We start from the raw sequence: 23,894 nt of genomic DNA on the forward strand, positions 1-23,894 counted from the left end.
TAAAACAAATTATTTTATAAAAAAGGAACGTAATGTTAACATCGCTTCGCATCAGCTGTTGAATAAAAAAAAATAACGGGAAATCGACGATGGAGATTGGTCACACCGACGGCCACATCAAATCTGGGGGTCTAGCGTGTGACCCTGTTATTTCTATCCTGCAATAAAATAGCTGTGTAATCCTAGATAAGTTGTGCATTATTAAAACAATAAAACAAATAAATTGCCGTGTAATTTATGTGTAAAATATGGAACGTGCAACAGGAACAGAAGTTTACGGGTGTGGCTCGCCCCATTCTACGGACATAACGCTAAATATACAAACGACAACGGGTGGTAGTTTCTCTATTAGTCTGAACGGTAAAAACACAGTGGAGCATCTGAAAAAGGCCGTTTCAAAGAAACTTAAAGTGTCAAAGGATAGAATTTGTCTTCTGCATCGCGAAAGGTAAGTGCAGAGGCGTCAGACGCCAAACTTCTATTGTTAAACATAGGTATCACGGAAATAAGTTGCGTCGATATGATGACGCATCCGCGTCCTCTGACATGATAATTGATAAATGATTTCGTCTTTACAGACAACTGAGAGATGGTACTCTGCAAGAAAATGGTGTACTTGATGGATCGCGGATAATTTTACTACCGAGTGTCGAGACGGGCCTTCTGGTGAGTACGTCACGCAATTTCGAAACTCCATTCAATGCCCCATGATAATCACGTGTTTCACAATAATGTAAAGCTAATCAATAATAGTTTATCATTTGTTAACATTGCGTTCATGTTGTATATCATTTCTTTTACAGAGTCAAAGACCCGACAACTCGGTGATGCAAGCTTTGGAGTCCCTAAATGATGCACAAGTTAATGACTTTTTGAGTGGCAAATCTCCTCTTAATTTGACAATGAGATTGGGTGATCATATGATGTTAATCCAGTTGCAATTATCAACTTTGAATTCTAGTTCATCAGGTGGCTCTCGGACTTTAAGGACATCCACTCCAACTAAAAGTTCAACTATACGAACAAAGTGTGACTCTAGGGATACACCAAGCTCACATACTACACATAAATCGTCACATTGTGAAGAAACAGTACTTCACAGTGATAAGAGTAAGCAAGAAAATCAAATGACTATTTTACAAACACCAGATCTAGATATGTTACAAAATGCTTTTGAGTTATACCGCACAATGGCTCAAGAAAAATACGCAGTGAAATCTACATTAAGTAAAGATGAAGAGGATAAGTTGGATACATCAAATTGTACACTTTCAGATTTATCAGACACATCATTAGAAAGTGAACAGTCTCCCATAAAATCTCTATCTAATTTGGTGTCTAGTCCAATTGATGCAACTACCTCTGAAAACAAGGATATGTCTGTAGCAAGTGCTGTAAAGAGTAGTTTAATAGACTTGTTATCAAGTACTAAATTACCTACGGATTCTGTTTCTTCTACAAGTGCCATGAGTGATAAAGTCTCTCCGACAACTTCCCACACTTCAGATAGTTCCATCAGTGATGACAGTGACAACTTTACTGACCAAAGTTCATTCCTTGCTGAGAGCACAATCGATGAGTATCCAATGGAAAATTTATTTAACAGTGCTGTGGACAAAGGCTTATTTGATGAACAGGATGAATCTATGATGGACAGAGAGATTTCTAATTTGGCAACAACGAGTCATGGATCACAGGAAACATCAGGAACTCTGCCATCATTTCAGAGTTTGAATGAACCATTAAAAAACAAGCGCTTCCAGTATTTACTTCATAAAACTTCAAAATTCAAACATCCTATTGGCCATAATAAGCAGAAAGCTTTTATGCAGTCTGTTGTTAATAAACATAAGAAGAAGATTACATCAATAAGTAGTCAGTCAGAAGCAAGTTTTCCTCAGCCTTCAACCTCTAAAAGTGAATCATATGTGACAAATACGAAAAAAACACTTCAATCAGGTGGACAGATTGAAGAGGTAACGCCTTCAACTTCTAAGCAAGTATCCTTTAGGGCTCCAGATGCACCTAGAAAACCTCAAAGGGCATCTCCTACCCCACCCGTAGATACTAAAGCTCTTATAGAAGCATCAAAAAATTTGACACAGAAATTGAAGAAGTTATCGAAGGAGGTTTTGACCAACAAGGTTGATCTCAGAACAGCAGAAGAGTCAGTGCGCTCTAAGATAGGCCCTGGAGCTGTAATAGAATCAATGAAGCACCATGGGAAAGGAATATATTCAGGTACATTTTCCGGCACCCTGAATCCAGCTCTTCAAGACAGGTAAATTTTTTTTATGACATTTAATAATATAACTACATAATCTTATCTAAAAATTTTAACTTCAATTTTAATGAGTAAGTAAATTTTAATGAGAAGGATTTTTCTCATTTAAAAAAAATGAAGCATCGAGTGAGTGATATGTGAAGTAAATAAATGATTAGTTGTTTATGTGTCAGCAACAATATTATTTGCATTGTCAACAGTATTATTGGCATTGTCAACAGTTTCCATCACTATGTTAACCTTAATAACTTTAGGTACAATTATTTTTTGTGAAAATATTACAACAATTGAAACATTTTAATAAGTTATGATTTTTAAAATTATATACATATGTAATAAATTGTGAATCTAGTCTTACAAGTTCTTATGTACATATCAACAAGTTATAAAATAGTGTTTTGCAAATAAATTACAATGCATTCTGAAAACATGCTATGTTATATTTGCCTTTGATTATTTTTACATTAATTATTATAAGTATAAATAAAGTGATTTTTAAACCTTTACACATTATATTAATTTGCAATAATACTTTAGTACTTTTGTTACCTGTGTTAATTACTCTTTACAGATATGGACGACCAAAGAGGGATATTTCAACAATCATTCACATATTAAATGACTTATTATGTGCTGCACCACCCATTGCTTTATCACAGGTATGTTTTTGACAAATACTATAATAACATTACAAATTTTTGTGCACACATTGCACAGCTGCTTAATTATTCACTTTGTTCACTGACCCAGTAAAATGTGGGTACACAACATTAATATTTTTTAATAAATTAATATTGTGTCTTTTAATAAGTATACTTATTTAATAGAGCTGAAATGGTTTAGTGGCTAGAATATGTGATTATTAACCAAACAAACGCCACTAATTTTCATGTACTCAATTTTATTTTATAATAATTTATTTCGGTTGTATGTAGTCAGACGGGCAAATGACCTTGTAGTAAGTGGTCACCACTGCCCAAAGATATAAGTTGTAAGAAACTAAATATTATCCTTTCCTTTCATTGCGAATGCGCCACCAACTGTGGGAACTAATGAGTTATGTTCCTTGTGTATATAATTAGCTGGCTTCATAAATAAAAATATATAAATCAACAACTATTTGTACTTTGTAGTGCTTAATATAGCAGAGCAGTTAGCAAATCCTATGGAATACCCAGGCAGTTCGGCGAAAGCCCTAAAATTCAGATCATTGTGATGGAATAAGCTCTAAAACTTCTCCTCAAAAGGAGGGGAGGCTTTTGCTCACAAGTGGAACATTATTGGCTGCTACTTTACAATTATTTTGATTTAAATTACTTTCTTTATGTTTTCAGAAAGAATCTAAACACTCGTGTTCGACGATAAATCTAGACGAAGCTAGAAAATGCCTTGGTTGCAGTCAACCCTCATGTTCTTACGGTCAGTGTGACGGCCACCTCCCTTCTACTTCGGGCAAGGGTTGCATATGTGACCACAAAACCTGTCAGTGTAATAGATTGGATCCCAATGTGTGTATCTCTTGTGAAGGAAATTCGATACCAGGCGAAACATGCAAGAAATGCGACATGGCGAAAACGTTAGCAATGGAAAATTCAAAAACGAAATGCAAGCTTGAACAACTTAGGCTGGTCATGCAACAAAAGAAACAGAGACGCGAAGCACGCAAGTTAAAAACCCTTCCTTACACCACTCCATCTAAAGCTATAGCTGCGGCTGAAAAACAGGCTGTTATGCAGGAAGAAATAGAGACTGTTGCTTAACACCAAATAATACTATTATAATTGCAACTTGCTGTGGCTAGTGCGCTCCGGAACAGTTATTGTTATATTAAGTTACAGTTTTATTGTTTTTTCTAATTGCAGTAAATGAATTAGTTTTCAAATAAATCACCAAACGGGCCTGTTATAAATGGGTGACCTTATGTTGACAATGCTTTCATCGAGAGCTTGCATGGAAAGTGTTATTTCTATTATTACCTAAGCACTTTTATATTTGTCAAATATTTTTTGTAGTTCACATTGATCCAATCTATATAACAATAAAAAATAATAATTATAATAACTTTTGAAGATATTGCGCATTGGCGAGGTTGTTTAGCTTTATTGCGTGTTGCATTTGAAGGAGGGTAACCCTCGGATATATTCTAAAATACCATATTTAATAGTTCGACAAGTAGACATAAATTTTAAGCGCTATTACGCATGTACAAATGATAAAAGAAAAATTAGCGAAATCCTAGTTGATAGTTGAATAATCGCGTAGGGTACTTGATTGATGTTGCCTGGTGCGGAAATGGATTTTTGTTGTTATATTTTAGATTATATTTTATTATTTTATTGGGACAGTCAACTTTTAGACACTTGTACCTAGTTAATTTTTTTCGAAATCGCTGTTGATTGATGTACATTTTGGAATTTACTTTTTGATATTAAGAAGTTACTTTTCACTGTTAAATGTGGAGTACAAACTACACTATCACGGAAGAGTATTTTTTTTCTAAGATAACATAAGTTTGACTCCATATTTTATTAGAAAATAATTGGCACTGTTATCTTTAGTTATTTCTTTGTTTTTCTTTTTCATTACTTTTCAAAATGTTGTTTTAATAAATGTTTTTTTTTTCTCATTATAGCCATTTTTTAGTTTCTTTTTGTTTTTACTAACTTGTAATTTACCTTCCAAATGACTAAGAACTAAAACACCAATCAATATTTATTACAATAAAAAGATAATATTCTTACAAGTCTATAAAACGATATATTAGCATAAACAAGCTTTGTACATAGTTAATTAATAGAAAAAAAATATAGAAATGCTTACTGTTTTTATTTCTGGTTTGTAAAAAATACTTGAAAATTGTTCTTGCTGATAACAATATAATTAGCGAACTATGTTGATTAGTTTCCTTAGTTCAGAATATTCTTTGGATTTGGAAAATATCCGAATATTTTACTGAAATTAAAGTTTGGGTGGAATTCGATCGAATAAATTGTAAAATATATTTTATAAATTGAAATGTTAATCTGATATTTCGTCAGAAACGGTATATTCAAATCGAGATGTGGTTTATTTACCGCTATATTTATCGGGTATTTTGTTAAGAGATCTATTTTAGTAAAACAGGGATATGAAACTATTCTTTAGGAATAGTTTGGATATTGTTATATTTCAATATGATAAAATACGATGTGAGGTTACGTCTTAGTCTTCCGTGACAAATCTTGTGTTGCAGTTGTACCTTGGCGAGGGACCAAGAGACAAGGTATGTTGTTGTTCGATTCCAGGATTGTTGACAAAGCAATAAAAAGTTTCCTTACATTGCCGTTGAGTAACGCAAAGTGCCTATTGATGTGTAGAAAAATATACTTACCTATAAGTGTTGTGCCATATGGAGATTTAGGTTCATATTTAACAATTTTACATGTGGCACCTACGTTCTTCTTATACCTTTGATTCGGTTCCAACCTCTTTCGTCTGGAACGCTAAGATCTCATGAAATATTTGTATATATATATATTATTTTTTTAAATGAATGATACCCCTTTAAAGTTGTAATACTTTCGTTACCATATTCCCATAATCTTTGAGTTATAATCAACGTTTTCCGACCTTTTACATACATAACAGCTATAATTTGACAGGGTCAAAGTAAAAAAATCGTGAATTGTTTTTGTCTTTGTATTTTGCATGTCTAGTAAAGAGAATAAAGTTAAATACTAAATCTTAATTGTTTTATTTAAACCTTTTGAAAATAATATATTCATTTATGAGTCAAACAGAGAAAGATACGACAAATAGTATTCCAGAGGATGTCGGCTTGTAAATAAAAACAAAATATTACATAATTCATTTAATTTACTGACATGAAAGTGTGGTAAACTGTATAATATAATATATCATACATAAAACAACAGGTATTATAAACAATAATTATGAGTGGTCTCACTTATTCTACTAATGATATGAATCATAGTCTAAAATATTCATAATTAACATGTAACGTGAAACGTAACATCTAGTAGAGTTTCATACATTGTCTTTTAAAATGTAATCCAATATAAACAGGTGTAGAAATTAAGCTTCGTGTGATAGAACACTTTACAATGTTTGATTGTTTGAAAAGACTGATTCAGTTAAAATGCAGATTACATAAAAGTGGTACAACATTTGACATTATCTAATAAAGATATACAGTAACTTGTATTACTACTTTTTAATTGTATGGATTATTGCACGTCGTAGCACATGAATTACAATAAAACATCGGCGTGGCCTTCGATCTGTCACAGGAAAAAAGAAAAGTCTGTAATTCTCGTAAATTATTTTATTATATAAAGTTCATCTCATATAAATAGCACATAACCCACACACTCGCACGCACAAACGCAACGGCTAGAACATCGCGATAATATAAAAAAAATATACGAAGAACAAATTCGACGACACAATCACTCGTGGAGACCTAACAGTTACATTCTAGCCGCTTCGCCTGACATCAGACTGAGGCTTAGAATAGAAGTGTGCTCATGCCGCCCATTTCGGCTTGTTCCTTAACGAATATTTCGAAGTACTGGTAGATGATGGTGACGGCGAGTAAGATACCAGTGCCCGAGCCGATGGCTCCGAGGAAGTCTGCGAGGACTGAGAGAGCGCCGATGCAGAGACCTCCGAAGGCGGCCGCGGTGGGGATGTATCGGTTCAGTTCGTGGATCATCGAGTTATCGCGATGGCCGCGCATCACCATCTGTTGTTCTTTCAATTGTTTTGCCACCTGAACAATATAATATGGTTTAGAAATAGAATCCTGCATAAAGTAAATAGAATTATTTTTATTAATATGTTTACATATAACAACACAGCATAAAATACTTGATCATAAAATGTTATGAAATATTTCGTTCTACAAGAACTATAAATTAAAATAATTTAACTTACATCCTTAGCTGAAGATCCCGACACATCAATCCACGTCTTGGAAAAGAAGGCGCAGGAGCCTAACATGAAGATGATGTAGAGGACGGCATGTAAGGGGTCGTGGGCGATGTGTGCGAGAGACTCCGGTGGACTAAAGTAATAGCAAAGACCACCCACAGGATACGCGCGGGCGGGCCCGCCGCCACTCACATCAGCCCACACTCCCAGGAGATTGACTAGGAAGTTTCCACTGAATTTGACTGCCAACATCTGTAAAGATCAAATTATTTATATGCTGATACATAAAGTAGTAATTTGGTAAGTAAAGTTCTTTAGAAATTATTATCATCAGCAATGAAAACTAGAAAGAACATACTATATTCCTAAAAAAACTTCAATACTTTTTTTTATTGAAACAATAATAATGGTTAATGTACTGATAAAAACAATCTTAAAACTCGGAGTTGATATTCATGTGTATGAAGTATAATTCAAACGAAAGTTACCTGAGATATGACATAAAGATTGGAGACAAGTGCAGATTGCAAAATGATGGGTATGTTGGAAGTGTAAAACAGTTTGATAGGGTACGACGAGTACTGGCCGCGGTAGCGCGCTGACTTGATGGGTAGATCCACTCTGAAGCCCTGCAATAAATATACGAATTAGTTACTAGATAAATATTTACGATTATGAAGATAATATAAAAAATAAGAAATATTTACATAACTTAATACTTCTGAAAGCACTAACATAAGTGTCTGGATTTATGCCTTTCACTTTTTTTCGTTAACATTTTGAAAAAAATAATGCAGATATTGTGTAGAAGTCAAATAATCTCTTATTTGAATATTTTAAGCAGATATTATATGAATATTAGAATAAATATGTTAAATATGAATTTTAGCAATAATTTTATGTAACCATTTCATTTTTTGACAATGCCTTTATAAAAAGCTTATGGAACATACCTGGAAGTATATAACTATGGCGAAGACCAGTACAGTAGCAAGCAAGTTCATGAGGTTGGGCAGGTTCTGGCGGTAGAAGGCCTCGCGAAGAGCACGCACTTTGTCAGGCCTTGTGGCGAGAAGATGGAAAAGCGCTATCACTGCACCTTCAAATTCTGTGCCGCGACCTAATAGAAGAAACAATAATTTTCTAAATTTTTTTTTGTATGAATTGAATAATGATAAAAGTATTCCACCTAGTTTAATATTGTAATTATGTTTACTTGGCTATATATAAAATAAATTAGTGTAAAATACTATATTACCTTTAAATACATCTTAAAAGAAGTTATTTAAAAAATAAATGAAGACAGTCTATCACTTACCAGTATTGACGGTAGCAGGAGAGAAGGCTTTCCATACAATTGTTTCACAAATATTTGTGGCAATAAACAGAGAAATACCAGAGCCCAAACCATATCCTGAAACCAAATTTTAATTATAAATTTACACTGCGTTGTAATGATGGTTTTCTGAGATAAAAAAGAGTCATATTGCTATCTCAGAACAAGAAATTCTTGAAACAAAACCCAAATATTTGAAGTATGCAAACCTTTTTGTAACAGTTCATCAAGCAGTAAAACAATCAATCCAGCAACGAACAGTTGTATGATGATAAGAAGACATACTCCAGCACCAATTTCACTGGGCTCTCCGTACATGCCAGTCATTACATAAACTATGGCTTGACCAACGGTTATCACCATTCCAAACACTGTAGACAACAAGTATAAATAATGAAAAAATATTATTATATTGAAATTATGTTATTATACATTTATTCTAAGGAAAAGGAATTGTTTTATTTTTTAAATTGGATAGGGTAACGTAATATAAAGATTTACAGAAGAGAGTGAACCCATATAACTAGAGAAATTTATATATATATTGGCATTTTGCCTGAATTATAACTGTTAGAAGAAATTGGCAAATTGCCTTTAAAATATTATTATACCATCTAAATATCTCCATAAAAATATTTAAAATAAGTCAATATTTTTTATACAACCTTAATAATTTCTACATAGGATTGCAACATGAAATTTATTCTATATTAACTGAAAGCATGGCAATTCTTTAATTTTATATCTTACATTTTTGAGCTCCATTGAACAATGCTCTGTCTTTTGGAGTATCACCAACTTCAATGATCTTTGCTCCCGCAAGCAGTTGCATGATAAGACCTGATGTGACGATAGGAGAGATACCAAGTTCCATAAGTGTTCCTCTGTTAGAAGCCAGGATCACACGGATCCAGTAGAACGGGTCTGCACTGTCCGATGACATTATACCAAATAATGGGATCTAGAGAGAATTTTTAATATGAGTTAAAAACCAATAAGCATTTTAAACAAAAATATTGTAAGCTTCAATTTAAGTCAATCTGTTCTATTTTATATTTCATGGAGTCTGATCTTTTTATGTTTAAATACAGTAAACTTTAAACTAAGTGAAGTACTTTTATAAGAAGCTATTTTGCTTTTATAAGAAGATCAACAAACAATCTTTCTTATATTTATAACAAAAATAATTTAACCTCAGCATAGACTTGTTTATTAAATGGATGCATCCATCCATTTTTTTAGGGCAGGAATAGGTGTTATATTATTTTTGAATGAATTTGCTTACTTCCTATTATGAATCAATATATATAAGTGTATTTTGATCTTTACTTTCACTTTTTATATATACTATAAATATTGTTTAAAATGATAATTTATATGTACAAAATGTTTTATCGATTATACATAATGTGTAGTGTTATAATGTGTCCATTTAAAATTGAATAACATATGTAGTACAATGATATTTACTAGTTGGCATAAATAGAATTTGCTTACCTGGCAGCATACTAAGAAAATAAATAGCGTAATAGCTGTCCATAATACTTTTTCCCTGAATTGAATCTGAAAAGTAAAAGTTCAATTTAGTTGGTATTCGAACATCTACAGTTATCTGATGACAATAGGTTAGAATAGTATACTTTCACTCCAAGAAAGGGAGCTTGGCTTTCAATATGGTTAATTGAATTAGAAACAACATGATTAAAGCCTATATAGCAAATATAGTTTAGAAATTAATGCAAAATGTAAAAATTTCGCGTACTTACCTTTCTCTCCGGTTTTGCTATTTCAGGTAATATACTGCAAAACGGTTTTATTACTTCGAGGAATTTTACTGGAATATAAAAAACCTTAATTACTGTATAAGTTTATCACATTAATATTGAATTTAACACACAATCTTCAGTTAAACTATGTGATACGTGTCTATAATATATATATTCACTTATTTTGAGGATTAATATAAAGGATACTCACTCGCCATTATGATTTACTGTGATTTAACTATCCTAACTAAAATATCAACTGATCAATTCGAATGAAACCATTCAACTTTTGTTCAATAATATGAGTCCAGCTAGACTTTTACAAAAATGAACCTGCGCAACGCCACCAACGAGCTATCCACAAATGACACGTCCACAACGTCATGTCACGTGACCTGTGATGTTGGCGTGTAAAATGTTGCCTTAGCATGTGTGCAACTGTTTTGACAAAAGTGATTAAGTATCAAAACAAAATACCTTAAAATATGCTATTTATATATATTTATATTAAAAATTATTTGTACAATATTTTATTAATAAAATATTTTTTTATTATCGAGCTTATAAGTTTTATTTTTGTAGTCTATTTTATAGTTTTATATTAATAATATAATAAATCGTTATATAATATATGTTCTGTACAAAAAGTGTATTTTTATAATCGTACGTGTACTGGCTAAAAGTTCTTTTTTGTTTTATAGCAAGCTAAATAAAAAATCGTCTTTATGTTTTTTATCTTTAATATCATAAGACGTTTATTGTGTTAGTTGTCAATTGTCAACTAACTGTCAAATTTTAGAATCCAAGTGTCACCGGCCATGTGAGTTGTGACAAATGTAATTTTAGTTTGAAGTAATTGTTTATTTTTTAGAATTTCAATTTATTTATATGATTAAAAATGCAACAAGCTCATCGTTCTGGAAACTTGAAACAGAGCAATAAAGCTCATAAATCTCGTCACAGATCGAAACGTGGTATATCAGCTGCAGTCAAAGGTCAGGTTAATAAAAAATGAAAGCGGTTGTATTTATTTTTAAAAATATTTATTAATGAGAAAAAATTACAGGGAAAGTGAATGTTAAAGAAATTGTACGTCGAAATCGTCATATACTAAAGAAAGATGAAAGACGTCATCAAGCATTACAAATTCGTAAAAATAAACGCGAAGAAGTGCTGTCAAAAAAACGTGCGCTTGGGGGAAATAGAAACCCTCCGTTCCTTGTGTGTATCGTGCCCCTTAATGCGCAGCTGGATGTTCAGTCAGCATTAGTTATATTAAAGACATGTTCTGAAGGAGCTGTTGTGAGCCAGTCTTCAAATGGTATAGTGCACATTGGGTAAGAATTAACAAATCACTGTATTCTCATGTCATTTAATGTACAATAACAATATTAAAATAAATTTTTTCAACATTCTTACAACATTTGCAAATAATTCAATTATTATTTTTCAGCCTACCTAACTTCAAGCAACGCTTTTCATTTATTTGTCCTGACATAGATAATGAATTCAGTCTTCTTGATGCTCTAAAAATTGCCGACACTGTTTTGTTTGTTAGCTCTGCCCTTGATGAACCAGTTGATGATTGGGGAGAAAAAGCTTTAGCATTAGCCATGGCTCAAGGCATGCCAACACCCATAGTAGTGGCTATGGACATTGAAGGAGTACATCCTAAGAAAAGAACTAGTGAAAAGCAAAATGTACAGAAACTTGTATCAAAATGGTTACCAGAAGAAAAAATTATGCAGCTAGATAAGAGTTCTGATGGATTGAATGTATTACGTAGGATTGGTAATCAAAAAAGAAACATTATACATCATAGAGAAAAGAGACCTTACATGCTTGCTGAGGAAGTTGAGTATGTACCAGATGCAGAGGGTGACAGTGGTTCACTAAAAATTAGTGGTTACTTACGTGGCATGCCTTTGAATGTTAATGGATTGATTCATATAACTGGCTTGGGAGATTTTCAAATGTCTCGAATTGATGGACTTGATGATCCACATCCTTTAAATCTTATCAAGGATAATACCAAATCTGATACAATGGATGCTGAAGTCACTAAAGTATCTGTGTTACAAGTAGCTGATCCAAATAAGCAGGAATCTCTAGTATCAGAAAATATTCCAAATCCAATGGAAGCAGAGCAAACATGGCCAACTGATGAAGAAATCAAACAAGCAAATATTGATACTAAGAAAAAAGTTAAGAAAGTTCCAAAGGGTTGGTCAGACTATCAGGCAGCTTGGATTGTTGAGTCTGATGTCGAAGGTGATGGTTCTGAAGGAGACAGTGAAAATGAAGATGATGAAGATAACGATAATGATGAGTTCATGTCATGTGAAGACGATAATTCAGACCAAGAGGCAAATGAAGCTGATAATGATTTTGAATCTGTTACTGAATCAGAGGTTGGTCCGACTGATGAAAAATATGATGCTACAATTGACAGTTTTGAGGAACATGAAATGCTCAAGAAATTGGTTGCTGCTAGGGAAGACCAACAGTTTCCAGATGAAGTTGATACACCACAAGATGTACCAGCAAGAGAGAGATTTATGAGGTACAGAGGTTTAGAGTCATTTAGAACCTCAGCCTGGGATCCTAAAGAAAATCTTCCAGAGGATTATGCTAAAATATTTCAATTTGAAAATTATGATCGAACAAGGAGACGAGTTTTCAAAGAGCTTGAAGAAAGTCTTATTAACATGGTAATAAACTAAGTCATCAATTTAATAAGATGAGATTATTGTTATTAACTTATAATTAACCCATTTAAATGATTTCAGTATGGTTTCTACATAACAATTCATGTAAAAGGTGTTCGACAAGATTTATGGAAAGCATTCACTGCAGCTAATGCTAATGCTCCCATATCAGTGTTTGGTCTTCTACCTCATGAACATAAAATGTCATTAATGAATGTGGTGTTAAAACGCACTGGAGTAAGTGATGAGCCAATAAAGAGTAAAGAGAGGCTTATATTTCAAGTGGGATACAGAAGATTTATTGTCAATCCAATATTTAGTCAACACACAAATGGAAGTAAACATAAGGTTTGTACAAATACATAATTTTTATACTTAATTACTGTTAAAAAGTAAGGAAGTAATTCAAAATTTGGGATCACCAACTTAATGCAGCATTTATTTTGTATATTTCTAAAGTGATAGTCGTGTTGATGCTGATGAAGTAACATAAACAATATAATCAATAATTTTTAATTTGATAATATGCAAATAATGAAAATTGTAAAATAATACACAAAAAATATATATATTATCATATTTCTTTTCAGTATGAGCGATTCTTCCAGCCAGGATCTACTTGTGTGGCGACATTTTATGCACCCATACAATTTAGTCCATCAACAGTTTTATGTTTCAAAGTAAATATCAAATATAATAGAACTTAAAATCATTTCAATGACATTTTAGTAACTTGTCAATTTTATTTGACAGGAAAAGAAAAATACAAAATTACAACTTGTTGCATCAGGAGTACTTCTATCATGTAATCCAGATAGACTTGTAATAAAGAGGATTGTGCTGTCTGGTCACCCATATAAGGTAGGTTATAAAGATTATTATTTTATAGCAGATAAATACTAAAATAAGTGTACATTATTCTGGTCATGTCAGGAAACCCTTCTTACTTTTTTTTGACTCAAGCTGCTATTTGATACGCAGACCTCAAAATCTGCAGCCTGATAAACAATATTTATCTAAAAAAAAGTAGCACATGAATCTCACCTATCTTAGGTACTACAACTACTAAGACTTGGCCACAAAAAATATAAGTTGAAACTACTTTACTGGTACTGGTGGTTTACATCATATAATAGATATGGCAAACATTTTTAATATACAATATATTCTATATACATAAATCATGATCTCTGTTTTCAATGGTTTTCAACTTACAGGTTCACAAGAAATCAGCAGTTATACGATTCATGTTCTTCAATAGAGATGATGTAGTGTACTTCAAACCATGCAAGTTAAGAACTAAATATGGACGTACTGGTCACATTAAAGAACCTTTAGGTATATATGAAATAAGAATAAGTCTACTTTTACTTTAGTTTGATATTATACATGTATATAAACTATGAAATGTACATGCCATGACGCACATGCTATTTTCGAGCAGGAGCTACTTAGGAGCATACAAATAGAATGTATCGACGAAATCAGTATATTTGTAAATAGGCAAACTACTTCGTCAAATGCTGGTTTAATATTTTCGTGCTAGCTAGCTTGGGGTGTAAGGAGCATAATAGATTATGCTCAAAAAGTGTTATTTGAAAGCCTGTGTCTTGCCAAAAGCATTGAACATGTTGAATTTAAAACAATACTCCTTATAACTTGCATATTTTTTTTAATAAATAATAACTAAACTTGATAAAACTTTTATCAAAATATTTAACACAGTATATTGTGGCTACAATGTCACTATTAAAATTGTATTCAAACAATTTAATGTTTTAGGAACACATGGCCACATGAAATGCGTATTCGATGGACAGCTGAAATCTCAAGATACAGTACTTTTGAACATGTACAAGCGCATGTTCCCTAAATGGAATTATGAAGATTGTATTGTCACAGACAAGGATTGGAAAGGAAGTGACGTGCTGATGGAATAATCTTCTATATCTATTTTAATCTTTATATAAATAAAGATGTATTGTTATCAACTTTGAATGTTCTTTTCGCACTTATACTTTAAATCTTAATTTAAAAACAAAAAAATATTATTGAGTACTATTACTATATTATATTCAATGACGGTTTCTTAAAAATTGCATAATTTTCCTTTTGAAGGAAAAAATAAAATACCTACTTGTAGTTTACGAATGTACCTACGAATTTATTAGGTTTCAATAAATAAATCGTAATACATATGGTCACACCGATGTTATCTATATATTTTAAGAAAGGCGATATGCGAACAGCGTCTTTTTTTTTATAGAATAGGAAGGCGGACGAGCATATGGGCTACCTGATGGTAAGTGGTCACCAACGCCCTTAGACATTAGCATTGTAAAAAATGTCAACCATCGCTTACATAGCCTATGCGCCACCAACCTTGGGACCTAAGATTTTATGTCCCTTGTGCCTGTAATTACACTGGCTCATTCAACCTTCAAACCGGAACACAACAATACCAAGTACTGCTGTTTTGTTTGCGTTTGGTGATCAAGTTTGATAAGACTTAATAATACGCTCTCCGCTCTAAAGAAGCATCTTTGTTGGTAATGTCTCGTCCATCATAAATGTCTGACAGCACATTAACTGACTATATGGAGAGGGCAACATCGAATAACACATATATACGGAAAGGATTAATTTAGTAAATAAAAAACTGGTATAAATTTAATATAAATCGTGTCTATATACTGAGATTTTGCTGTTTACAATCAGTATAAGGGTTTTTATAAAAGGTATTAAAAAACAAAAGACTTCGTTTCACATCTTTACTGACACTTGAAGCGCGAATGCCTACGCACAGCGAATAGGACAGCGATCCTTCTAGCTTAATTAAAAATAATCTCTGGTAGAGGCAGTGGGATGTAACCCTGCTTAACGTCTACGTGTTATGTTATGTCGATATTTAATTGGCAAAAAAATTAAGAACTTGTTTACTTTTAATGTAGTTTGTAATGATAATCATATTTGAAAATATTAATTGAACTAGTAATAATTATATATCATTTTAAAACACATAGGGTGAAATTGACATAGTTTCAATTACATTGAAAATAGATAGGAAAAAGACAAGAAATAATTAACATTAAGAATTAAGAAGAAATAATATTAAGAATATTAAATATAAGTTGAAGAAAATTGAAAACAATTATAGCATACCTATATGTATTTTAATCCATAGACGGAAAGGCACTCAAGATAAACTTTCGTGGTTTTGTATTGCCATAATTTAATTGTTATCTTGTTGTTTATATTGTTAAATAAAAAGTTAAAATTTTAAAAATCACAAGCATAATTAATTAAAATTTTCTTAAACTTTTGTGCCAACAAAATAAACGACTTTAATAATATTATCATAAAAATCAATTCATACACAATGAACATTACACGTTATTTCGAAATTAATAATATTATTCATAATATTCGTTTTAATGACTTAGTATTTTAAAGAAAATATTAAAATAACTTATATAATTATTACATTATATAATTACATAATGTAATAATTATATAAGTTATTTACATTTACAACTAATTATTTAGCATAGTTTTTTTCTGGAAATATTATTAAAAATAAGAATAATGTATCTTTTCATTATAATGAATGCAAACATGATTGTACTATATGTTTATTATTTCATCAGTGAAGAGATTGTCTTGTTAAAATTTACATACTACGGATTAATATTCAATTACAATTATTTAAAATTAAAACAAACAAGACATTCAACATAAAAACAAAACTTTTAAGTTTTATTTGTTCATAAAAACAATTAAGTGATTATATGAAGGAAAAAAGTAAGAAATATATGAGTTGAAACATTATTTTTTTAATTTTATAATTATGTAAATTCCAAACATTAATGTGAAAGATTTTATTAAATAATTGTGTGATTTAATAAAAATAATTTGCATGTAAAATTTACTTTACATTTACTGTCCTATAATATCTAATTAATAATAATTGCCGAATGAGTTAAACGGTTTCGTTAAAAACTAATCGATAGAAGTGAATTTATGTGCTATGAGAAAGTTAATTAGTGTTAAATTGCAAAATATGTAATATTGAAAAAAAAAAATTTTTTTTCGAGATATATTAAATTCTAAGCAAACTGCGATGAAATATTTTAAATTTTACTCACTAAAACTACCCAAATTAAGAGGCCTATATACATCTACTGCATATCAGGAAACATAAATATGTACTTTATATATTTTCAATAAGGTTGAATATCGCTTAACAGTAATGCATGTAAGTCTCTTAACTTCTGAGGTACGCATATCGTTTATCCATCTTCAAAGTGCCGTTTATTTATATTAATGTAATCTGCTCTGCTTTTTATAGTAGAATTTTACAGAATAATAATTATGTCCATTTATTAAATATAATATATATTATTTATATCAAAGGCAATTTTTCACAGATAATATTACGACGGAATGACAGACATGAAATAGCGGAAATCATGCCTGTCGGTATGTGGGTCGGGTTTATTTTAAGTTTTTTAAAGGCTATTAGAGATTATCTTAAACTTTAGGTTTTTTATTGCGTCGTTTTTTCGCATCTGCAGTTTCAGAGGGCGGCTGTTTGGAGCTTGTCGTGTTTGGCGATACCCCAGACTTACTGTACAGGTTGTTGAGAAATTCTTCCAGATTAGGATCGTGACTGCAACAAAAATAATTTATAAATAGATATTATTTATCATTGGAAATTCAAATTTATAAGATAATGTCCAGTGTCAATGTCTATGGGCGTTGATGACCACTTGTCATCAGGTGGCCCGCCAACCTATACATTTAGTATAAAATAGTATAAGTAAAAAAAAAAAGAATATAAAGTTGTGGTGGTTGTGGCTTGCGATTGACATTCCCCCATTTTTTGCACGAAGTGTGAAATCAACGAGGTGGTTCTCACTTTAGGTATGTATGATATTAAGTTTATACTCCTACTTTTGCTTTCCTAATGATACTCATTTTAATAATAATATTTTTCTTCCTTACCCAGTGGATGGTCGTTGGTTGATATCAGAGGCGGCGGCCGCCTTGTTCCCGAGAACGATCCTGTACTGTACCACGTGGCAGTCTGGCCTCAGTTGTTTGAGGTTTTTCTTCTATTCAAAAACAAAATATATAAATATCTGTGCACAAAAACAAAACTTTGTTTATATATATTGTTGTTATAATTTATAGGTTTAAAACGAATTATAATTATTATTTATGATTAATATATGAAATGGTAAAGTTGAATAGATATTATATTACAGGCTCAAGGGACATAACATCTTAGTTCCCAAGTGGTGCATTGGTGATGTAAGTGATGGTTAACATTTCTTACAATGCCAATATCTATGGGTCATGACCACTTACAATCAGGTGGCCCATATGCTCGTCTTCGCCTTCCTATTCTATTCTATAATATTTACATTTAGAGGAAATTGAAAAATGTTTGTAAAAAAAAATAAAAAACTATCGAGTATGTTTGTAGTTCTCTCACTTTTATCTCATTAAACACTTTATATTAAAATAAGTAATATAAAACAAAAACGCTAAAATGGCAAATTATGATCAAAATCTCACAAACCTGACAGCTGGCCCATTGTGTTATCTGATAGACAGCACCGTCCATACAGGCGTAGTACATGACCAGGAGGCCCATCATACTTGATTCTGCCCAGATGTCTCCCTTTATATAACATAAATTACAATCATTAAAAATAATTTATGATCTTACTTGCTTGTTCATTGTATATTCAAAGTTATAGTGAAAAATTTCAGTAACTCGTCCATCATCTAATATAATTTAAAGGCTATTTTTCAATACATTTGTCAGCTTTTTATTACACTATGTACATTCTGTTATATATAATACCACTGATCCAATAATATATTTAATTTTTTTAATATCCTGGGACATTTTTCACACACGCCATCTGATCCCAAATTAAGCTTGTACAGAGCTTGTGCTATGGAAACCAGACAACTGATATACTACATATACTACTTTTCTTTAGTAAATACATACTTATATAGATAATTACACCCAGACTCAGGAGAAACAGACATGTTCATGCACACAAATTTCTGTTCTGGGTGGGAATCGAACCCACAACCTTCGGCGTGAAAGGCAAGTATCTACCAACTACGCCAACCGGCTCGTCACCAATAATATGAAATAGGTCTCTAATGGTTTGCTATCACACTACACTACATACTAGGACATCGCATGTGAATTGAATGTACACGAGTGTGGTAACTGGTACTGGTACACGCACCTCCTTGGCGGAGTGGCGGATCTTGCACTGCGCGCAGTACCGCGCCGCGTAGCACGGCCGCTCCGTCAGCACGCGCTTGTGGCGCCGCCCACAGTTCGTGCATCTGCGGAGGCGAAGGGTCAGCGATGCTTGTATGCGAGTGTTTTTGTTTCAAGGGTGAGACATTGTAATTACAGGTTACATCTTAAAGTTCATGGTTGGTAGCGCATCGATGCAGGTACCGTTACTATTTCTTAGTGTCTTTCCTTGGTGGTGACCACTGACCACCGGTGGCTTCTTTGCTCGTCTACCTTTATATGTTTATCTTTACCCACTTATATTTAGAAAATAAAGATCCTATCCTATATTATAAATCGTAGTTAGCAATAAGTATTATATTTTAATATTATTCGATACGAAAACTTTTAAATTTCACATTGTACCGAAGAGGTCAAAAGAAACATTGCCAATACACTAATCATCGATGCGTAACCATGGCGTCGTTCGCGTGTTATCATTCCTGGGTTAGAGCAAAAGGGCAATAAAATCTGTTAGACTGGGGCCGTGGGCGGCGGGTGGTTACCGGATGGTGTTGGCGGCGAATTCCATCTTGTCGTGCAGCTGCGCGAGCAGCACGCTGAACTCGCCCCACGCCGCCTCCGCGTGGCGCGACTCCTGCGCGCGCCGCTCGTACGCCTCGCGCCGCTCCTGCGCACACACGGACGTCAGGCCAACAGGACAGTTGTGAGCTGTCCGAGCTTACAACTGTCTTGCTGGCTCTACCTCTCGGCTACAACTCATATTTCTCATCGAGAGGTAAAAGTGTGATTTATGCTCCAGTGCCTTGTTGAGCACGTAAAACCGTTGCTCCCTTTTCGGTAGTATCGGATTGCAGAATGTCATGTCGGATAGGCAGAAGGAGGAAATAAAGTGTCCGCACGCATACACGCATTACATTTACCTGCACTATACATGTGTTAAGTTTTTACGGCCGGGATGATATTATTTATATTGTACAAAAAATCATTCTTAAAACAAATGAGATGAGTGAGAGCAAGTGTAAAAGTGAGACAAAAAAGTTATTAAAACGATTTTATAATATATGAAACAGATTGCAATCATTAGCTATTTTCAGGCCTGTTTTATGTAAAAACTTTTTAAAATTTGTAACTGATTAAGTTTATACCGGCTCTCCAATAAGATCGAAAGCATGTTGCAGTATTTTGAAGGCCTCTTCGGCACCTGGCTGCTGATTCTTGTCTGGGTGGACGAGGAATGCTTGTCTCCGATAATAACGCTTTATCTCCTCATCTGTGCATGTCACACTCACACCTAAAATGCTGGAAAGCCAAAAAAATACAAAAATGATTAAAAATTATATTGTAAATTACTATCATGATTGTTATTTCCATGTTCCAAACTATATAACAATAACAGTAGAAACTTTTTTATTTTTTATAAAAATATTTTTATATTAAGAGATATTTTTTTTAAATATATCTTACCTATATGGGTCCTTGCCTTTACAAGCCAATAAACGTTTCATTGCTTCTTCACCAGTTGCCGGCAGTGGTATGTTTGAATTAAGTTGTGTCGCATCATTACTGTTGTCCATTTCAGTTTCTATTCAAAGATAATAACACCTAATATAGAATGTTTTACAAATATTTAAAGTTTAATTAATTATTTTAAAATTATTATACATTTCCGCTACACTTCACTGTGCTTAACTATATAATTACTATTAAAAATACCAGTATGTTATATTCATTTATATTCTGAGTATTTTCATTGGTACAAAAAAAAATTGAAATTGCCATAAAATATTAGAAGCATCACCTTTTCTGAACCATTTCAGTTTTCTCCAGAAACCAAACTTGGTATGTCCAAATTTTCTGTCAATGTACATTAAATATTTATTTTCCCCAAGTTTGGAGAGCCAGTCCTTGCTACTACGCCACACTGCTTGAGAGCTCACATAGGTTTGAGTAAATACTGATGTACATCTGTAAGGCAATAAATAGGCTTCAAATATACTAATATTTTTCTCATAATGATTAATAAATATATTTAAACTCACAAGTCAAATGATAGATGCAGACTCATATGGCAGATATCCGAGAGTAAGTAGATAAACCAAATAAGAGCTTTCCATGATACCTCGCCCCAATGTTCTAGATAGTTCTGTACCAAACCCATATACCCCGGCTTGTTTCTTCTTAGTTTTGTCTGATTTCCTTTCTTTTTCTCCTGGACAGATTTTGAAATTTTATGGTGACGAGGCTCCTTCCTCTTTTTTGTTTTGCTAGTTTCATTTTGTACATCTTGAAGTACGAATTGCGATTTATCTTCTTCTTCATCATCAAGGGCATAATCCTCATCTTCGAAGCTCTTTTCTATATTTTTAGGCTTATCTTGCTTTCTTTCCTTCTTTATTAACTTTTCTGGATCATTCTTTACAAACATAAAGTTACTCTCACTCTCTTGGTCAAAGCTCCCATTTTCCTCACCTGTTATGTCATCTAGCGATGACCACCTACGAGACATATTATTTCTCTTGTTCTTTGACTTTTTATTGCTCTTTTGATGTTTTTCAATTTCATCGGTATTTATATCACCAGATTCACTACCAGAGGATATGGTACTTGTGTGAGGTTTCTTCTCAGTTTTAAGTTTGTTCTCATCATTTACATTTTTCATATTTGGTGAAATTTTTTCAGATTTAAGATTTGGTTTATTTGGGGTTTTATTTTCAGAATTGCTTTGAGATTGAACCTTCTTTGTTGCATCTGGTTGAGTGCTTTTAGTATTTTTTGCTAGCACATCTGAATATCTTGGACGCATTGGCTTAACTTCAGCTACTATACGCTTTTTATTACTTGTGTCAGCTAAAGGACAATTTTCATTCCTCTTAGGTGAATTATCTGGTTTTATTTGAGATATTGATGGCTCCATTGTTGGATTATTTTTTACAATGGTAGGTGCATCAGGGTGATTAAGAGGGTAATTTTGACCAAACGGTGAATAAGTACCAGATGAGTTTGGTTCCCAATTTCCCAAAACTTCTTTTAAAAAGTTTGATGTAGGATTATCAGACGTCTGATTTGCATTTTCTTGGTTATATGAACTAGGTTGTATAGTAGCTGTTGATGGTTGCATGTGAACACTGTTGCTCACATTAAAATCCTGGTTTAGTGTAAATAGATGTGAGGGTTGTGTTTGCAAAGGGACATCACAAAGGCTTTGGTTATGATTGAACAATTCATATTGTCCTGACATCGGGAATATAAGTTGCTGGTTATTTTCATCATAAAATACCCTGACAACTTGTCCATTACCTAAATTCAACATAGCATTACCATAATTTTGTCGATTTACGTTCGGTATGGTATTGTATGACATTTTGTCGTCTTTATTTGAAGCATTATCGCCTGTCTGCATGTTATAGGGTTTGTTAATATAAACATCATTGCTGAAATTTGACCTTCCATACATATTTTCGGGAATTACAGTAGTATTAGGTGGTGAATGTGCTTGCTTCAATTCATTTATACCACCAGGTGTACAATTCTCGCCGGTTTCCGCGTGATAGTTCCATGTATTGTCATTAAATCTTGGATCATCCTTTGGCGACCTTGCCATTATGAAAAAGATATAGTCAATGCAAGGAAGTTTATTATGTAGATACTGTGTTGATTGTTGTACTAAGGATTTAGCATTGTTCTATTTCATATATAGATTTCAAAAAATAAAATACTTAAATAATTATGTGTATTTTAGAGACTTTTGACACTGCTATTTACGGTGACACTTCGATTGGCCACGATATAGATTATCTAGTGAATATAGTTTGAATTCAATCGTAGATTATATAAGAATTAAATGTGAAAATTAATCGTGCTATAATATAATTATAAAATGTGGGGTCTCAAAAAATTATACTTTTTCATAGAGATTCAATAAAGTAATTAAAGTCTTTCTTAAATAAATAAATCATTAATCCACACTAGGGTCGCCATCCGTGAGAAGTGTGGCTGAGCTTCATCAGTATGAATTTCGCTTACGACCGACGCGACGTCAAGACGCAATACATTTTTTTGCCAAAATAGAGTGGAGAAATAATAAAGCTATTATTTTCATTGACTTGTATTTGGAGCATCCGCTTCATCTTTTATCATTAATGCAACTGGCGCCGATTACAAAAAAAGGCCAAGCCACGTTGCTTCCACAAAGCTACGAGGCCCTAGTTAAGAAGCGCCCTTAAGGTCAAAATATTGTCACTGTTGCCTTTTAATTATATTATTATTCTTGACAATAGAATTTATAAAATGTAATAAAATTGAACCATAAAATAGTGATGACGTATACTTATATTAGAAATGCGAAAGTAATTTTCAGTATGTCTGTCTGTGACGCTTTCATGGCTAAACCGTTTTTGTAAAAAATTGGTATGAAGGAAGCTTAAACCCCAAGGAAGGACATATAGGGCACATATTTATTAATAATAACTAACACCTGTTTGAACCCACATTCTTCGATTAAGATTCAGGTGTTCTAACCACTTTGCTATTTCAGATCTTATTAAATATGTAAGAATAAATTCATTGTAGATAC

At 32.6% G+C, this 23,894-nt stretch overlaps 4 protein-coding genes across 5 annotated transcripts; 2 read left to right on the forward strand and 2 right to left on the reverse strand.

Moving 5' to 3' along the window:
* Positions 1-85: 85 nt before the first annotated feature.
* LOC126768632 (midnolin homolog) lies at positions 86-6,005 on the forward strand. The gene is made up of 5 exons (XM_050486837.1): positions 86-448; positions 579-666; positions 804-2,281; positions 2,856-2,943; positions 3,619-6,005. Exons 1-5 carry the CDS (start codon positions 249-251, stop codon positions 4,042-4,044), a joined length of 2,280 nt encoding a protein of 759 aa, XP_050342794.1. The 5' UTR covers positions 86-248; the 3' UTR covers positions 4,045-6,005.
* Positions 6,006-6,593: 588 nt separating this feature from the next.
* On the reverse strand, positions 6,594-10,712 carry LOC126768661 (protein transport protein Sec61 subunit alpha). Its single transcript, XM_050486893.1, has 10 exons — positions 10,530-10,712; positions 10,319-10,386; positions 10,050-10,115; positions 9,303-9,513; positions 8,762-8,923; positions 8,535-8,630; positions 8,170-8,336; positions 7,705-7,845; positions 7,220-7,468; positions 6,594-7,055 (listed from the first exon to the last, which is right to left on the reverse strand). The coding sequence occupies exons 1-10, from the start codon at positions 10,534-10,536 to the stop codon at positions 6,792-6,794; spliced, it is 1,431 nt and encodes a 476-aa protein (XP_050342850.1). The 5' UTR covers positions 10,537-10,712; the 3' UTR covers positions 6,594-6,791.
* A 418-nt stretch (positions 10,713-11,130) lies between these two features.
* On the forward strand, positions 11,131-15,024 carry LOC126768629 (pre-rRNA-processing protein TSR1 homolog). Its single transcript, XM_050486833.1, has 8 exons — positions 11,131-11,313; positions 11,385-11,655; positions 11,772-13,029; positions 13,108-13,374; positions 13,617-13,706; positions 13,780-13,887; positions 14,244-14,364; positions 14,809-15,024. Exons 1-8 carry the CDS (start codon positions 11,217-11,219, stop codon positions 14,964-14,966), a joined length of 2,370 nt encoding a protein of 789 aa, XP_050342790.1. The 5' UTR covers positions 11,131-11,216; the 3' UTR covers positions 14,967-15,024.
* A 1,809-nt stretch (positions 15,025-16,833) lies between these two features.
* Positions 16,834-23,091, reverse strand: LOC126768625 (uncharacterized). 2 transcript variants are annotated; one of them, XM_050486825.1, is made up of 9 exons: positions 21,361-23,091; positions 21,120-21,286; positions 20,786-20,903; positions 20,467-20,620; positions 19,864-19,988; positions 19,302-19,404; positions 18,611-18,712; positions 18,031-18,137; positions 16,834-17,695 (listed from the first exon to the last, which is right to left on the reverse strand). In XM_050486825.1, exons 1-9 carry the CDS (start codon positions 22,920-22,922, stop codon positions 17,557-17,559), a joined length of 2,577 nt encoding a protein of 858 aa, XP_050342782.1. In that variant the 5' UTR covers positions 22,923-23,091; the 3' UTR covers positions 16,834-17,556. The 2 variants fall into 2 exon arrangements, with proteins under 2 accessions (XP_050342782.1, XP_050342781.1); XM_050486824.1 differs by having other exon boundaries at positions 16,835-17,695; positions 18,031-18,140.
* Between the last annotated feature and the right edge of the window lie 803 nt (positions 23,092-23,894).

The sequence above is a fragment of the Nymphalis io genome, chromosome 5 (genome assembly GCF_905147045.1).
Source record: "Nymphalis io chromosome 5, ilAglIoxx1.1, whole genome shotgun sequence".
Lineage (NCBI taxonomy): Eukaryota > Metazoa > Arthropoda > Insecta > Lepidoptera > Nymphalidae > Nymphalis > Nymphalis io.

Excerpts from the sequence above, each read along its gene's own strand:
- LOC126768632 (XM_050486837.1), top strand. The coding sequence starts at position 249 with ATGGAACGTGCAACAGGAACAGAAGTTTACGGGTGTGGCTCGCCCCAT. Across the intron at positions 667-803 it reads GTGTCGAGACGGGCCTTCTG|AGTCAAAGACCCGACAACTC; the intron begins GTGAGTACGTCA and ends TTTCTTTTACAG. Across the intron at positions 2,282-2,855 it reads AATCCAGCTCTTCAAGACAG|ATATGGACGACCAAAGAGGG; the intron begins GTAAATTTTTTT and ends TACTCTTTACAG.
- LOC126768661 (XM_050486893.1), bottom strand. Across the intron at positions 10,116-10,318 it reads TAGCAAAACCGGAGAGAAAG|ATTCAATTCAGGGAAAAAGT; the intron begins GTAAGTACGCGA and ends TTTACTTTTCAG. Across the intron at positions 7,469-7,704 it reads ATCTTTATGTCATATCTCAG|ATGTTGGCAGTCAAATTCAG; the intron begins GTAACTTTCGTT and ends TGATCTTTACAG.
- LOC126768629 (XM_050486833.1), top strand. The coding sequence starts at position 11,217 with ATGCAACAAGCTCATCGTTCTGGAAACTTGAAACAGAGCAATAAAGCT. Across the intron at positions 13,030-13,107 it reads AAGAAAGTCTTATTAACATG|TATGGTTTCTACATAACAAT; the intron begins GTAATAAACTAA and ends AAATGATTTCAG. Across the intron at positions 13,707-13,779 it reads CAACAGTTTTATGTTTCAAA|GAAAAGAAAAATACAAAATT; the intron begins GTAAATATCAAA and ends TTTATTTGACAG.
- LOC126768625 (XM_050486824.1), bottom strand. The coding sequence starts at position 22,922 with ATGGCAAGGTCGCCAAAGGATGATCCAAGATTTAATGACAATACATGG. Across the intron at positions 20,621-20,785 it reads AAAGGCAAGGACCCATATAG|CATTTTAGGTGTGAGTGTGA; the intron begins GTAAGATATATT and ends TTGGCTTTCCAG. Across the intron at positions 18,713-19,301 it reads TCCGCCACTCCGCCAAGGAG|GGAGACATCTGGGCAGAATC; the intron begins GTGCGTGTACCA and ends TGTTATATAAAG.